The sequence below is a fragment of the Salvelinus alpinus genome, chromosome 20 (genome assembly GCF_045679555.1).
Source record: "Salvelinus alpinus chromosome 20, SLU_Salpinus.1, whole genome shotgun sequence".
In the NCBI taxonomy this organism is placed as follows: domain Eukaryota; kingdom Metazoa; phylum Chordata; class Actinopteri; order Salmoniformes; family Salmonidae; genus Salvelinus; species Salvelinus alpinus.
The window spans coordinates 33,598,329-33,615,477 of record NC_092105.1 but is presented as its reverse complement, the minus strand read 5'-3'; the positions used below and the strand labels follow the sequence as shown (position 1 = coordinate 33,615,477).

The 17,149-nt window shown below is 44.5% G+C and overlaps 3 protein-coding genes across 4 annotated transcripts; all 3 read right to left on the bottom strand.

Annotated features, from left to right (window-relative positions):
• Positions 1–782: 782 nt before the first annotated feature.
• LOC139546720 (gamma-crystallin M3-like) lies at positions 783–2,698 on the bottom strand. Of its 2 annotated transcripts, none has more exons than XM_071355437.1 (3): positions 2,663–2,698; positions 1,141–1,383; positions 783–1,061 (listed from the first exon to the last, which is right to left on the bottom strand). In XM_071355437.1, exons 1-3 carry the CDS (start codon positions 2,696–2,698, stop codon positions 783–785), a joined length of 558 nt encoding a protein of 185 aa, XP_071211538.1. The 2 variants fall into 2 exon arrangements, with proteins under 2 accessions (XP_071211538.1, XP_071211539.1); XM_071355438.1 differs by lacking the exon at positions 2,663–2,698 and adding an exon at positions 1,619–1,630.
• Positions 2,699–4,511: 1,813 nt separating this feature from the next.
• Positions 4,512–5,462, bottom strand: LOC139547231 (gamma-crystallin M3-like). The gene is made up of 3 exons (XM_071356306.1): positions 5,390–5,462; positions 5,001–5,243; positions 4,512–4,847 (listed from the first exon to the last, which is right to left on the bottom strand). The coding sequence occupies exons 1-3, from the start codon at positions 5,417–5,419 to the stop codon at positions 4,554–4,556; spliced, it is 567 nt and encodes a 188-aa protein (XP_071212407.1). The 5' UTR covers positions 5,420–5,462; the 3' UTR covers positions 4,512–4,553.
• A 9,805-nt stretch (positions 5,463–15,267) lies between these two features.
• LOC139547230 (gamma-crystallin M3-like) lies at positions 15,268–16,339 on the bottom strand. Its single transcript, XM_071356305.1, has 3 exons — positions 16,232–16,339; positions 15,767–16,009; positions 15,268–15,613 (listed from the first exon to the last, which is right to left on the bottom strand). The coding sequence occupies exons 1-3, from the start codon at positions 16,259–16,261 to the stop codon at positions 15,314–15,316; spliced, it is 573 nt and encodes a 190-aa protein (XP_071212406.1). The 5' UTR covers positions 16,262–16,339; the 3' UTR covers positions 15,268–15,313.
• Positions 16,340–17,149: the final 810 nt, after the last annotated feature.

Here is a 17,149-nt window from a genome sequence, read left to right as displayed (position 1 = left end):
CCATCTGTAAATTGCCCATCCAATCTACCTACCTCATCCCCATATTGTTTTTATTTACTTTTTTGCTCTATTACACGCCAGTATTTCTACTTGCACATCATCATTTGCACGTCTATCACTCCAGTGTTAATTTGCTAAATTGTAATTACTTCGCTACTATGGCCTATTTATTGCCTTACCTCCTCACACCATTTGCACACACTGTATATACTGTAGACATTTAAAAAAAATGTTTTATTGTGTTATTGACTGTACGTTTGTTTATTCCATGTGTAACTCTGTGCTGTTGTTTGTGTCGCACTGCTTTGCTTTATCTTGGCCAGATCGCAGTTGTAAATGAGAACTTATTCTCAACTGGCCTACCTGGTTAAATAAAGGTGAAATAAATAAATAAAATAAAATTAGGCAAAAGCTATGCATTGATAGTTATATTACCACGTCCAACACTTTCCCCTTATCTTTTTTTTTATCTAATCATGGGACTCTAGTTCTACTAAATTGGGCTCCAGTAGTAGAGTGATACTATGGTGTACCCTGCCTAATTTGGTGATTTTATTCAAAAGTAAAAAGAGTATAGGATCATTGGAGTTTCAACCACTCATGGAAAATTACACTTAAATATTTGAATCATGACAGAGCAGGACTGGACTGGTGAAAATGTGTTTTGTTGGGTAACATTAGATTTTTGCAGAACAAGACAAAAAACTTGATATTAAATAAGAAAAACAAATTTTTATTTAAAAATCAACCGTTTCATTGAACAAGTGGTCGGTCCTGTGAATTTAACAGGAGTCGGTGATCCTTCTGATGGAACTGAACTTCATTCCATTGTGTCCCTGCATCTCCCTGAGATTTCTGTGCTCTCCAGGCCTCATGTATACCTGCCTGCCTTTGTAATGGGGCTGCTCGTACATCAGCCAGTGGCCGTCCATCACGTTGCAGGACTGGCAGTCAGACATGCGGAAATGATCCATGATGGAGTCACAGTCATCCATCATCTCGTGCATCTGACCTCCGAAGTTCTCCTTCTCGTAGATCCTCATCTTGTAGTTTCCTCTGTGCTGTTAACATACATTTTGAACATGGGATAAGTTGATTAAAAACAAACTGTTGTGAGAGATGTGTTGTAGTGGTTCATACCATGGGGACGTTACGGCAGGATCGGAGGCAGTCATTGAAACCCATCATACGCTGGTAGTCAGGGTACTCGCCCCTCCTCATGAAGTACTGGTTTCCCATGAAGTTGGGGCGCTCGTAGACCATGAAGCAGCCACTCTCAACCCTGCAGGAGTGGCACCTGCTCAGGTGGGAGGACATGTCAGGGCAGTCCTGGCTGGTCTCATAGGAACGACCCTGGAAGTTCTTGTCCTCGTAGAAGATGATCTGCAACAAACACTCTTGCAATTAGCCAGAACAATACGTGACCAGAATGTGTTCAGAACTTTCTAGAACTTTCTATTTTTTGTTGGTTACAATACAATGGCACACTGTACTGCATTATTGCACTTTGTATAGTGTTATTACTGTAAATACTGTACATATTGCTAATAAACTTACTGTATATACAGCATTAATCCGGTAATTTGACCTCTAAACTGAAAATAACTGGTGAACTCACCTTTCCGTGCATGTTTACGGTTCTTTTGAGCAATGCTATAGCTATGCTAGTGTGCAGCTTGTTTTATACCTGATGTGACATCCAAAGAATCTCCGGTTCCATTGTATTAAACACATGAGTCAGCTGCATGCATTGCTCCAACTCTTTGTCTCCACAGACGGGAAAGGGTTATTATGTACAGTCAAACGCTGGGCAAAATTAGAATTTTCTGCCTTAAAAGCAATGTTGAAGGTCATTTAGATTAAAGTGTCCCTGGAAGTATTACTGAACAAAAATATAAACCCAACATTTAAAGTTTTGGTCCCATGTTTCATGAGCTAAAATAAAATATCCCAGAAATGTTCCATATGCACAAAAAACGTATTTCTCTCCAATTTTGCGCACAAATCTATTTACATCCCTGTTAGTAAGCATTTCTCCTTTGCCAAGACAATCCATCCACCTGACAGGTGTTGCATATCAAGACACTGATTAAACAGCATGAGCATTACACAGGTGCATCTTGTGCTGGGGACAATAAAAGGCCACTCTAAAATGTGCAGTGTTGTCACTCAACACAATGCCACAGATGTCTCATGTTTTGAGGAGCATGCAATTGCAATGCTGACTGCAGGAATGTCCAACAGAGCTGTTGCCAGAGATGTAATGTTAATTTCTCTACAAAAAGCCACCTCCAACGTAGTTTTAGAGAATTTGGTGGGGGTGGCTGAGGAGTATTTCTGTCTGTAATAAAGCCCTTTTGGTGGGAATTGGTTGGTTGAACATGGCTCCCAAGTGGGTGAGCCTATGCCCTCCCAGGCCCACCCATGGCTGCGTCCCTGGCCAATGCACTGTTTATACAGTATATACAGTACCAGTCAAAAGTACCAGCCAAAAGTTTGGACACACATACTTATTATTATACATTGTAGAATAATAGGGAAGACATCAAAACTATACAATAACACATGGAATCATGAAGTAACCAAAAAAGAGTTAAACAAATCAAAATATATTTTACATTTGTGATTCCTCTAGGTAGCCACCCTTTGCCTTGATGACAGCTTTGCACACTCTTGGTATTCTCTCAACCAGCTTCATGAGGTAGTCACCTGGAATGCATTTCAATTAACAGGTGTGCCTTGTTAAAAGTTAATTTGGGGAAAAACCATCAAGCTGGCATGAAACTGGATCTCATGAGGACCGCCACAGGAAGGGAAGACCCAGAGTTACCTCTGCTGCAGAGGATACGTTCAATATAGTTACCAGCCACAGAATTTGCAGCCCAAATAAATGCTTCACAGAGTTCAAGTAACAGACACATCTCAACATCAACTGTTCAGAGGAGACTGCGTGAATCAGGCCTTCATGGTCGAATTGCTGCAAAGAAACCACTACTAAAGGACACCAATAATAAGAAGAGACTTGCTTGGGCCAAGAAACACAAGCAATGGATATTAGACCGGTGGAAATCTGTCCTTTGATCTGATGAGTCCAAATTTGAGATTTTTGGTTCCTACCGCCGTGTCTTTGTGAGACGCAGAGTAGGTGAATGGATGATCTCCGCATGTGAGGTTCCCACTGTGAAGCATGGAGGAGGAGGTGTGATGGTGTGGGTGTGCTTTGGTGGTGACACTGTCAGTGATCTATTTCGAATTCAAGGCACACTTATCCAGCATGGCTACCACATCCCATCTGGTTGATAGTCCCATCTGCGCTTAGTGGGACTATCATTTGTTTTTCAACAGGACAATGACCCAAAACACACCTCCAGGCTGTGTAAGGATTACTTGACCAAGGAGAGTGACGGAGTGCTGCATCAGATGACCTGGCCTCCACAATCACCCGACCTTAACCCAATTGAGATGGTTTGGGATGAGTAGGACCGCATAGTGAAGGAAAAGCAGTCAACAAGTGCTCAGCATATGTGGGAACTCCTTCAAGACTGTTGGAAAAGCATTCCTCACGAAGCTGGTTGAGCGAATGCCAAGAATGTGCAAAGCTGTCATCAAGGAAAAGGGTGGCTACTTTGAAGAATATGAAATATATATGCTTAACGCTTTTTTGGTTACTACATGATTCCATATGTGTTATTTCATAGTTTTGATGTCTTCGCTATTATTCTACAATGTAGAAAATAGTAAAAAATAAAGAAAAACCTTTGAATGAGTAGGTGTGCCCAAACTTTTGACTGGTACTGTATATACAGTGCATTCAAGTATTCAAACCCCTTGACTTTTCCACATTTTGTTACATTTAGAGACTTGTCTGGAAGCCACTCCTGGCCTCCTTGCATCACACACGCCTTTTCAGTTCTGCCCACAAATGTTCTATAGGATTGAGGTCAGGGCTTTGTGATGGCCACTCCAATACCTTGACTTTGTTGTCGTTAAGCCATTTTGCCACAACTTTGGAAGTATGCTTGGGGTCATTGTCCATTTTGAAGACCCATTTGTGACCAAGCTTTAACTTCCTGACTGATGTCTTGAGATGTTGCTTCAATATATCCACATAAAAAGAAAAAAAAGCTGAAATAAATCATTCTCTCCGCTATTATTCTGACATTTCACATTCTTAAAATAAAGTGGTGATCCTAACTGACCTAAGACAGGGAATTTTTACTAGGATTAAATGTCAGGAATTGTGAAAAACTGAGTTTAAATGTATTTGGCTAAGGTGTATGTAAACTTCCGACTTCAACTGTAATTGTTATTCAAATCTTTCTAGTAACAATGCCAGGAAAACAACTATTTGAAACAGATGTGTCTGAATGATGATGATGAATGTGCCTTTAACATCAGTGGGTATGCCATATCTAGTGACCTGCGTCAATTATATAATATAATAAATTATATATCTACAGATGTAATTACAAAACACCAAAATATTGAAATGATGCAGCACACTCAATTGCTACGGATTACCAATCACTGTTTATTTGGTCAATACAACATTTCTAGCACATATCAGTGATACGCCTCATGCTCATGAACCTCATGCCACCGCTCATGCCTCCCATTCCCATGCCCATATCTCTGAAGTTCCTGTACTCTCCAGGCCTCATGTACATCTGCCTGCCTCTGAAGTGGGGCTGCTCATACATCAGCCAGTGGCCGTCCATCACGTTGCAGGACTGGCAGTCAGACATACGGTAACGCTCCTGGATGGAGTCACAGTCGTCCATCATCTCGTGCATCTGACCTCCGAAGTTCTCCCTCTCGTAGATCCTCATCCTGAAGTTTCCACGGTGCTGTTATTTGGGAAATACAAATATTTGAAATAATTACTGACTACACCATACTGTTGATAAGCTCACAGGGCCAATATGATTTGTGTGATTATGGACTTCACACAGCTACTTCTAGTGGGACTGTTACAGCAGCCTGAATATCATATGGCTTACCATGGGGATCATGCGGCAGGACCTGATACCATCGGTAATTCCCATCATACTCTGGTAGTCTGAGTACTCTCCCTTCCTCATGAAGAACTGGTTTCCCATGTAGTTGGGGCGCTCGTACCCCATGAAGCAGCCACTCTGAACTCTGCAGGATTGGCAGCTGCTCATGTAGGAAGACATGTCAGGGCAGTCGGAGCTGCACTCATAAGAGCGGCCCTGGAAGTTCCTGTCCTCATAGAAGGTGGCCTGAAAATAAAAGGTATTTATTTATTATTTCTCAATGTATAATTCAATAAATACAACAAATATAAGAGGCTTTTAGTTGTGAATGTAAAGATGTAAGGATAATATAGAGATTAATGTATTTGAAATCATTTTCTAATAATGCTTACTCTTCCCATGTTCATGCCGGTGGTGGTCATTGTTGTTCACTGAGTTGCTGTGCTGTTGCTAAACTGATGTCCTGTCTGTGTTAACCCTTACTTTTATACCTGACCAAACCCAAAGAATCTGTGGGCCCCATTGTGTAAACCCCTGACTCAGCAACACAGCATAGAGGCCTATAGAGTGCTGAAGTACCATAGTCATGTTTCCACGTGACTGGGTCCCTAGAAGACTTAAAAAGCCTTTTTTTCATTGTGGAACAGGTCCCACAAAACCTTTAATAGAAACAATAGATTGTGGCAGTGACACCCATTGCATACATACAGTGTATTCGGAAAGTTTTTAGACCCCTTGACTTTTTCCACATTTTGTTACGTTACAGCCTTATTCTAAAATGGTTTGAATAGTTTTTACTCATCAGTCTACACAATACCCCATAATGACAAAGCAAAAACTGTTTTTTGTATGCAAATGTATATACAGTGGGGAGAACAAGTATTTGATACACTGCCGATTTTGCAGGTTTTCCTACTTACAAAGCATGTAGAGGTCTGTAATTTTTATCATAGGTACACTTCAACTGTGAGAGACGGAATCTAAAAAAATCTTTTAAAAAAATCCAGAAAATCACATTGTATGATTTTTAAGTAATTAATTTGTATTTGATCATATTGTTCTTATTTTCCTCAATTGATCACCTACCAACAGAGATGCTTGTCTTCTGGCAGTACTACCAGTAGAGCTGGTATGTGTCTCTATGGGCCTTACTAAATGGACTGTTTGAAAATGTGAATATTTTTTAAATTTTTTAAATAAATGTGAATCACATTTTTATTTGGCGTACCCCCGACAACATTGTACCCCAGTTTGGGAATACCTGCTCCAGATGGTGGAGCTGTAGAACCTTTTGAGGATCTGAGGACCCATGCCAAATCTTTTCAGTCCCCTGACGGGGAATAGGCTTTGTTGTGCCCACTTCATGACTGTCTTAGTGTTTTTGGACCATGATAGTTTGTTGGTGATGTGGACACCAAGGAACTTGAAGCTCTCAACCTGCTCCACTACAGCCCCGTCAATGAGAATGGGGGCATGCTCGGTCCTCCTTTTCCTGTAGTCCACAATCATCTCTTTGTCTTGATCACATTGAGGGAGATGTTGTTGTCCTGGCACCACATGGCCAGGTCTCTGACCGCCTACCTATAGGTTGTCTCATCGTTGTCGGTGATCAGGCCTACCACTGTTGTGTCATCGGCAAACTTGATGATGGCGTTGGAGTCGTGCCTGGCTATGCGGTCATGAGTGAACAGAGGGTTCAGTAGGGGACTGAGTACGCACCCCTGAGGGGCCCCCGTGTTGAGGATCAGCGTGGCGGATGTGTTGTTACCTACCCTTACCACCCCGTCAGGAAGTACAGGATCCAGATGCAGAGGGAGGTGTTTAGTCCCAGGGTCCTTAGCTTAGTGATGAGCTTTGTGGGCACTATGGTGTTGAACGCTGAGCTGTAGTCAATGAACAGAATTCTCACATAGGTGTTCCTTTTGTCCAGGTGGGAAAGGGCTGTGTTGAGTGCAATAGAGATTGCATCATCAGTGGATCTGTTGGGGCGGTTTACAAATTGGAGTGGGTTTAGGGTTTAGGGTTTCTGGGATAATTGTGTTGATGTGAGCCATGACCAGCCTTTCAAAGGACTTCATGGCTACAGACGTGAGTGCTACGGGTAGGTAGTCATTTAGGCTGGTTACCTTAGTGTTCTTGGGCACAGGGACTATTGGGGTCTGCTTGAAACATGTTGCTATTACAGATTCAGACAGAGGTTGAATATGTCAGTGAAGACACTTGCCAGTTGGTCAGCGCATGCTCGGAGTACACCTGGTAATCTGTCTGGCCCTGTGGCCCTGTGAATGTTGACCTTTTTAACGGTCTTACTCACATTGGCTATGGAGAGCGTGATCACACAGTTGTCTGGAACAGCTGATCCTCTCATGCATGTTTCAGTGTTACTTGCCTCGAAGTGAGCATAGAAGTAATTTAGCTTGTCTGATAGGTTTGTGTCACTGGGTAGCTCGCGGCTGTGCTTCCCTTTGTAGTCTGTAATGGTTTGCAAGCCCTGCCACATCCGACGAGCTTCGGAGCCGGTGTAGTACGATTCAATCTTAGTCCTATTTACACTTGCCTATTAGATGGTTTGTCAGAGGACATGGTGGGATTTCTTCTAAGCTTCCGGGTTATTGTCTGGCTCCTTGAAAGCGGCTGCTCTACCCTTTAGCTCAGTGCGAATGTTGCCTGTAATCCATTGCTTTTGGTTGGGGTATGTACATACGGTCACTGTTGGGATGACGTCATCAATGCACTTATTGATGAAGCCAGTGACTGAGGTGGTATACTCCTCAATGCCATCGGAAGAATCCCGGAACATATTACAGTCTGTGCTAGCAAAACCGTCCTGTAGTTTGGCATCTGCGTCATCTGACCACTTCTTTATTGAACTTTTGTGTTAACCATAAAATGGAATCTTCTCACTCCATAAATAATCCAACTTTAATTTGATGTCAATATTATTTGTTTCTGGATCACATATGAATCCCACGTCCACCATGACAACATCAGCTATTCTATGATAATCTCCCTGTTCCATAATGGTTCAGAAAAGTTTAACATTTATTTGATGAGAATCAAATGAACAGAGAATCAACAACCTTTTTTGACAACAGTGTTTCAAAATGTTCATGATCAGTTACTACTCAGTTAGTCTATCCAGATTGTGGCTAACTGGGTTAGAAAACAGCATATTGGGTAAAAGTATGATTTGCTAGGTACATCACAACCACAATTTATTTACATTCCCTGAGTCTATGGTAGCCCTAATTCTCCATGCTTTTACAGGTTAAGAGTTATATTTCACTTATTGAGGAGATGCAATGTACATTATAAGTTGCCTGATTAGAATGAGGACTACAACACACATAACTAGCTAGCTACATGAATTAGACAAATCAATATTTTTTTGCAGAGTCGTGCCATCAAGTTATGTGTCATTTGACAACTTGGGACTGAGAATGTGCCATACTGTATGCTGGCGAGTTGGATGTCAAAGACCACTGTTTTTATAACGTCAAAAACTCTTAATAAAACCCTAATGTGATGGTAGTTACATAATCACTAAATGAGCAGTTGTTAGCAACACCTGCCACTGGCTGTTTTAGCTAACCATTAGGCTTGTTTGACATAGCAGCCAACAGTGCAGGCGACTGCCAACTGACTGATCTACAAAGAAACCTGCATCATAAATGACTACTCATTATTATTTGTAGATCAGTCAGTCAGTCACAATTTACCAATGATACATTAAGGTTTTGATCCTCTCTAACACGGCCAATGTCTTCACTCTAAAACTAGCTAGATAACATTATAAGGCTGGTTTTGACACCTGATTTCTCAGATGTAATTCAAAATACATAGAGGAGAATGTGTAAATTGTGTTATTGACTTAGCAAGAGCTAATACAAGGACAATTGGAAAATCAGAAACTGGTTCATCGTAAAAAAAAAAAAAGATTCATTAAAAAAATCAACAATAATATTATGGAGCTGTGCGTGTTCAAATATTTGTGGGTGAACACGGAGTACGAGAGGTGAAAGGTGTCTGGGATGATAGTTTGATGTGTGCCATGACCAGACTTTCAAACATTTCATGGTTGCAGATGAAAGATGTTGGGATTACAGACTGGGACAAGGAGATGTTGAAAATGTCTGTGAAGAAACATGCCAGCTGGTCTGCGTATGCTCTGAGAACACACCCTGGTATTCAGTCTGGCCCTGCGGCCTTGCGAGTGTTAACCTGTTCTAAAGTCTTACTCACATCGGCCACAGAGAGAGAGATCACACAGTTGTCAGGGACAGCAGGGGCTCTCATGCCTGGCTCAGTGTTGTTTGCCTCGAAGCAAGCATAGAAGGCATTCAGCTCGTCTGGGACATTTGCGTCACTGGGCAACTCATGGCTCGGTTTCCCTTTGTAGTCTGCAAACCCTGCCACATCCGACGAGCATCGGAGCAGGTCTAGTAGGATTCTATCTTAGTCCTATATTGACCTTTTTCATGTTTGATGGCTTGTCGGAGGTAGTAGCGGGCTTTCTTGTGAGCGTCCATGTCCCGTTCCTTGAAAGCGGTAGCCTGCCTGTAAACCATTACTTTTGGTTAAATATGTACAGTCACTGTGGGGACAACGTCGTCAATGTAATTATAGTAATTATAGTGAGAAGCTAGTCAGCTAATTAGCTACTAGCTATTTAGTCATTGTTAGCCACTGCTAGCAGTCTTTACCTTTAGCACAGACACCAGCCGCTTTAGCCAGGATAGCCTGGATAGTATCTGCCAGTCTGCACAGCACAATATCAGCCCTGAGCATATCGGACGGCTTTTTCCCCCACTACATCACCGGATTCCTGCCGCAAGCTCTGGACCATTACACCGGATCATCGCAGCTAGCTGCTATTGAGTGGCTATCGTGGCTAACGCCCTTGTCCAGAAGCACCAGTTAGCCTAAAGCTAGGCCCATTCCCCCGGCTAGCAAACGAGGTACACCAACTACAAAACCTTTCTTGCCAATTGGCCTGGACCCTTTGTCGACACGGAGCACCGCCAATCCATCATGACTAGTCTGCTGACGTATTTTGGCAGATGTGCTCTCAACCGGCCTCTGCGTCGTGGATGTCAGTGAGGACCCAGCTACAAGCCCCGGCCCGCTAACTCTCTGTGCACTGTGTCTCACGCTTGCCTAGCGGCTCCCTGTTTCGTCCATTGCTGCTTATTGGACCCTATGATCACTCGGCTACACAGCTGATGGCTACTGGACTGTTCATTAACAAGGTACTTAATTTGGTTTATCTGTCGGCCCCAGCCTCGAACTCAGGCCCTGTGTGTATAGCTAACTGACCCTCTCTGCCCATTCATCGCCATTTACCCGTTATTGTTGTCTTAGCTGTTTACCCGTTGTTGTCTTAGCCCTCCCAATCAACACTTGTGATTGCTTTATGCCTCCCTCTAATGACAATATACCTTGTATACTGTTGTTTAGGGTAGCTCTCATTGTTTTGTTTTACTGCAGAGCCCCTAGTCCCGTTCTACATGCCTCGGTTAGCTCCCTTACCCCATCCCCCACACATGCGGAGACCGCACCTAGCTTAACTGGCGACTCCAGAGATACAGCCTCTCTCATCGCCACTCAATGCCTAGGTTTACCTACATTGTACTCGCACCCTACCATGCCCTTGTCTGTGCAGTATGCCCTGAATCTATCCTATCACACCCAGAAATCTGCTCCTTTTACTCTCTGTTCCGAGCGCACTAGACGACCAGTTCTTATAGCCTTTAGCTGTACCCTTATACTACTCCTCCTCTGTTCCTCGGGTGATGTAGAGGTTAACCCAGGCCCTGTGTGTCCTCAGGTACTCTAATTTGTTGACTTCTGTAACGGGAAATGCCTTGGGTTCATGCATGTTAACACCAGAAGCCTCATCCCCGTATTTGTTTTTTGTTTTTTACACCAGTATTTCTACTTGTACATCCTCATCTGCACATCTGTCACTCCAGTGTTAATTGCTAAATTGTAATTACTTCGCCACTAAGGCCTATTTACTGCCTTACCTCCTTACTTAATTTGAACACACTGTATACAGATTTTCTACTGTGTTATTGACTGCACGTTTGTTTATCCCATGTGTAACTCTGTGTTGTTGGTGCATCTGCCTTTAAGTGCGTTTGCCTTAACATTCTGGGAACCTGGTCTGAAAGAAAGGGTGAAAACAAAACGGGTAAAAAACATGGCCCACCTTGTCTGACGAGGATTCAGTCTCCTCGCTGCCCGGATCTCCTCCAGGTTGCGGTGGTCAGTCCAGATGAGAAAAGGATGTTGAGCCCCCTCAAGCCAATGTCTCCACGCCTTCAACGCCTTGACCACAGCCAACAGCTCCCGGTACCCCACATCATAGTTTCGCTCCACCGGGCTGAGCTTCTTCGAGAAGAAGGCACAGGGGCGGAGCTTCGGTGGTGTACCCGAGCGCTGAGAGAGCACGGCTCCTATCCCAGCCTCGGACGCGTCCACCTCCACCGTGAACGCCAAAGAGGGATCTGGATGCGCCAGCATGGGAGCCGAGGTAAACAGAGCCCTTAGGTGACCAAAAGCCCTGTCCGCCTCAGCTGACCACTGCAAAAGCACTGGGCCCCCCTTCAGCAGTGAGGTAATGGGAGCCGCTACCTGACCAAAACCTCGGATAAACCTCTGGTTTACCGTGGTGGGAGTCGGCCAATTACGCACGGCTGAAATGCGGTCACTCTCCATCTCCACCCCTGAGGTGGAAATGCGGTATCCTAGGAAGGAGATGGACTGCTGGAAGAACAGGGATTTCTCAGCCTTGACATACAGGTCATGCTCCAACAGTCTACCAAGCACCTTGCGCACCAAGGACACATGCTCGGCGCATGCAGCGGAGTATATCAGAATGTCATTGATATACACCACTACACCCTGCCCGTGCAGGTCCCTAAAAATCTCATCCACAAAGGCTTGGAAGACTGACAGAGCATTCATCAACCCGTACGGCATGACGAGGTACTCATAATGCCCTGAGGTGGTACTGAATGCTGTCTTCCACTCGTCTCCCTCCCGGATACGCACCAGGTTGTAAGCGCTCCTGAGATCTAGTTTAGTGAAGAAGTGCGCCCCGTGCATTGACTCAATCGCTGTGGCTATGAGAGGTAGCGGGTAACTGTACTTCACAGTGATCTGGTGAAGTGCTTGATAGTCAATACACGGGCGCAGACCTCCCTCCTTCTTCTTCACAAAAAAGAAACTCGAGGAGGCGGGTGAAGTGGAGGACCGAATGTACCCCTGACGCAGAGATTCGGAGACAAATGTCTCCATAGCCGCCATTTCCGCCTGTGACAGGGGATACACGTGACTCCTGGGAAGTGCGGCGTCTACCTGAAGGTTTATTGCACAACCCCCCCGACGATGCGGTGGTAATTGAGTCGCCTTCTTCTTAGAGAAGGCGAGAGCCAAATCGGAATATTCGGGGGGAATGCGCACGGTGGAGACCTGGTCTGGACTTTCCACCGTAGTCGCACCAATGGAAACCCCCAAACACCTCCCCGAGCACTCTCGCGACCACCCCGTGAGAGCCCTCCGTTGCCATGAAACAGTGGGGTCATGACAGGCTAACCAGGGAAGGCCTAGCACCACGGGAAACGCAGGAGAGTCAATGAGGAAGAGACTGATTCTCTCCCTGTGACCCCCCTGCGTCACCATGACCAAAGAGTAATGGGCTACCTGATAACGCCGGACCCTAATGGTCGACTGTCCAACGAGTGAACTGGAAAGGGCCTAACCACTGGAACAATGGGGATCCCTAAACTATGGGCGAATGCTCTGGCAATAAAATTCCCAGTCGCGCCTGAATCGACGAGCGCCTTATGCTGGGAATGCGGGGAAAACTCAGGAAAGTTGGCTTGCAAAAACAGGTGGGCAACAGAGGGCTCTGGGTGAGAATGTTGCAAGCTCACCTGGGATGACGCCAGAGCGCTCTGCCTGCTGCCTCAACCCCCAGAGGAACCAACCCGACACCGACCGGCAGTGTGACCTCTGCGGCCACAGATGGTGCACGTGAAGGCCCCTCCTCCGGTCTCCCTGAGCGCAGCACCCCCTAGCTCCATAGGCACCGGAGCGGTGGTGCTGTGAGATGGAACCGACAGAGCCGCGTCTGAACGTCCGCGGGTGACCAGCAGGTTATCCAGCCGGATGGACAGGTCCACCAGCTGGTCAAAGGTGAGGGTGGTGTCCCTGCAGGCCAACTCCCAACGGACATCCTCGCGCAAGCTGCAGCGATAGTGGTCGATCAGGGCCCTGTCGTTCCATCCCGCTCCGGCGGCCAGGGTCCGGAAGTCCAGGGCGAACTCCTGGGCACTCCTCATCCCCTGCCTCAGGTGGAAGAGACGTTCACCCGCCGCTCTACCCTCGGGCGGGTGGTCGAAGACTGCCAGGATGCGGCGGGTGTACTCCTCGAAGTGGTCCAGCGCCGCAACTCCTTCTACCCACACGGCGTTAGCCCACTCCAGGGCTTTCCCAGAGAGGCACGAGTCGAGGGCGGTCACCCTCTCACGTCCCAAAGGAGCCGGGTGGACGGTCCTCAGATACAGGTCCAGCTGCAGCAGGAACCCCTGGCAGCGTGCCGCTGTCCCATCAAACTCCCTGGGAAGGGCGAGAATCCCACTGGGACCGGGTGCAGGGGAGGCGAGTAGTGGAGACCCCTGTTGTGCTGGTGGGGGCGCTGGAGGGACTCCCTGTCTCTCCCAGCGGTCCATAGTCTGGACGACGCGGTCCATGACAGCGCCGAGATGGTGAAGCATCGTGCATTTGGGCCAGGGTGCCCAAATTTCTCCTGTTATCACCCATCTCTGATCTCCTGTGCCTGACTTCCCGGCAACCAGTCACTCACCCCCACAATGGGGGCACCCGCTCCTGCTGACTCTATTGATAGGTGTGGAATTCTGTAACGGGGTGAGTGACTGGTTGCCGGGAAGTCAGGCGCAGGAGAGCAGAGATGGGTGATAACAGGAGAACATTAATATACACCCTGGCCCAAAGGCACAGGCGAGTTAGCACATAGCACAACTACGGTAACATGAACAAAACAAACAAACCTAGGTTTGAAACAAACCTAGCGCAAGCCAGCCTGTAGCGTAACACCCTACACAAAGAACAATTCCACACACAGACATGGGGGAAGCAGAGGGTAATATACATTTAGTCTGATGAGGGAATGTGAACCAGGTGTGCGGGGAAACAAGACAAAACAAATGGAAAATGAAAGGTGGAGCGGCGATGGCTAGAAAACCGGTGACGTCGACCGCCGAACGCTGCCCAAACAAGGAGAGGGACCAACATCGGCGGAAGTCGTGACGGTTTTGTTGCACTGCTTTGCTTTATCTTGGCCAGGTTGCAGTTGTAAATGAGAACTTGTTTTCAACTGGCCTACCTGGTTAAATAAATGAAATGCACATTTTTATATTTATATTTGGTAACACTTGCTTTTTTTCCATCGACTCCAACCCCATTTGATACATTGAACGTATGTGGGTAAAGTAGTGTCTACATAGGGGTACAGGTTGTGAACACACAAAAAAGCTCTGACAAAGGCCTTGAGGCCGATACGTCAAGCTTAATAAAGAGTAGTGATACTAGCAAGAGCAGTGTGCGGGTTTCTTCTTTTTTCTCATCTTATTCAACTGTTACCATGCACCTGCAACAAAGTTAGCTCAGATGTGCGAGTGCCTTTTAAATTTAGATTATTATAACATACAACAGTAAATAAACGAGTTGTAAAAATGATTTGCTTAACAATATACACTTGTATTGGCATTCTTCCAATACAAGTGCACATTAATATATATGTATTTAGGTAATCATTTAGGTACACATTGTTACCTAGTACAACTTTTATACTTGTTTGCTGCATGTCTAATTACACCTTGACCGTGGTTTTATAGATATGAGATTTGTAAACAAATGCAAATTAATTGTTGCTAACCTTCCTCCCATCCTATAATTATTATTTTAGATAACTCTGTTATCTCTTAAAAATGTTTTATGTGAGTTTATTTGAAAATCATAAAAATTGTGCATTGCAAAATAATATGGCAGGATCAAGTAATATTTTCTAAATTAAAGATTTTAAATATCACTAGATATTATTTTACATCAGCATACATCTATTGTGAACAAACAGATATATACACAGAAATTTGAAATGCTAAAGATGTAGGAGAGTGAAATAATGAAATGTTTAAACATAATGTGCTCTGAGTAAAACAATCACAAAAATAAGAAAATGTAGCAGTTTTAAAATGTTGAAATCAATTTAATCAACAATTTTGAGAAAATTACATAGTCATGTTATCCATGATACGCCTCATGCTCATGAACCTCATGCCACCGCTCATGCCTCCCATTCCCATGCCCATATCTCTGAAGTTCCTGTACTCTCCAGGCCTCATGTACATCTGCCTGCCTCTGAAGTGGGGCTGCTCATACATCAGCCAGTGGCCGTCCATCACGTTGCAGGACTGGCAGTCAGACATACGGTAACGCTCCTGTATGGAGTCACAGTCGTCCATCATCTCGTGCATCTGACCTCCGAAGTTCTCCCTCTCGTAGATCCTCATCCTGAAGTTTCCACGGTGCTGTTATTTGGGAAATACAAATATTTGAAATAATTACTGACTACACCAGACTGGTGATTAGCTCACAGGGCCAATATGATTTGTGTGATTATGGACTTCACACAGCTACTTCTAGTGGGACTGTTACAGCAAACTGAATATCATATGGCTTACCATGGGGATCATGCGGCAGGACCTGATACCATCGGTAATTCCCATCATACTCTGATAGTCTGAGTACTCTCCCCTCCTCATGAAGAACTGGTTTCCCATGTAGTTGGGGTGCTCGTACCCCATGAAGCAGCCGCTCTGAACCCTGCAGGATTGGCACCTGCTCATGTAGGAAGACATGTCAGGGCAGTCGGAGCTGCACTCATAAGAGCGGCCCTGGAAGTTCCTGTCCTCGTAGAAGGTGGCCTGAAAATAAAAGGGAATCATATCTTTGAATTAAACAATTGTAGGAAACAAACATTTTAGAGGAATTTGCAGCGCTATTTAGTCCCACTGGTAACCAGGTTATTGGGATAAGTAAAATGATCATGTTGTAGTTAGGGGTGCGTAGAGCACAAGAGCCCTTTTGTATAACAATCTCTGAAAATTAAAGTAAAAATAATTCTAAGAAATCTTGCCAGTGCTTACCCTGCCCATGTTCATGCTGGTGTTGGACATATTTGCTCACTGTGCTGCTGGTTGCTGCTCCTGAACTGACTTTCTACCTGGTTTAACCCTTTCTTTTATACCTGACCAAACCTAAAGAATCCCTAGCTCCATTGTTCAAACCCCTGCATCAGCATCATGCTCTAGAGGCCTACTGAGGCTACTGAGTTGACGTCCACATTTTCAGGGATCCCTCAGTCTTTAGAAAGGCTATTTCCAAATCGACTGTTTCTCAAACAAAGTAACAAAACCGTTTGAGAGTTTACAACAGTTAGTAACAGCCTTGAAATGGAAGGTTCTCCAGATGCCTTTTTTAAATGCTGGTATAATGACTCAATGTTATAGTAGAGGAAATCACACACATGGTTTTAAGAGTGAAAATCTTTTAGGTTAAATTATGTATTATTACTCATCTTTTGTTCAGTGTGCTGACTTAACGTAGACAGACATTCCTAACCAGTGAATACATAATCAATTGTGAGTAGTTACTTAACTAACCTTTGTGGTTCATAACCATGATACTAGAGAAACTGTTACAAAACTTTAAATAGCATTGTGTATTATAAAAAATATTTCCAATAAATCAATCATGTTTACATTTTTAAATTCCTCTTAAGGAGATTGAACAGGATCTTAAGCACAAATAGCTAAATGATCCTTGGTCTGACGTTCTTTAAAAAATCCAAATAGCTCAGTAGAACCCCCACGCCAAACACACACATTTCAGTTCAGATTAATCAATCTGAACACACACACACTCATTATTTAGCTCACCATTTTGTTCTTTGACTCAAATACAGTTTGATTTGTCACATTCTCCGAATACAATAGGTATAGACTTTACCTTGAAATGCTTACTTGCGAGGCTTTTCCATACAATGCAGACTTAAAAAGTAAGAA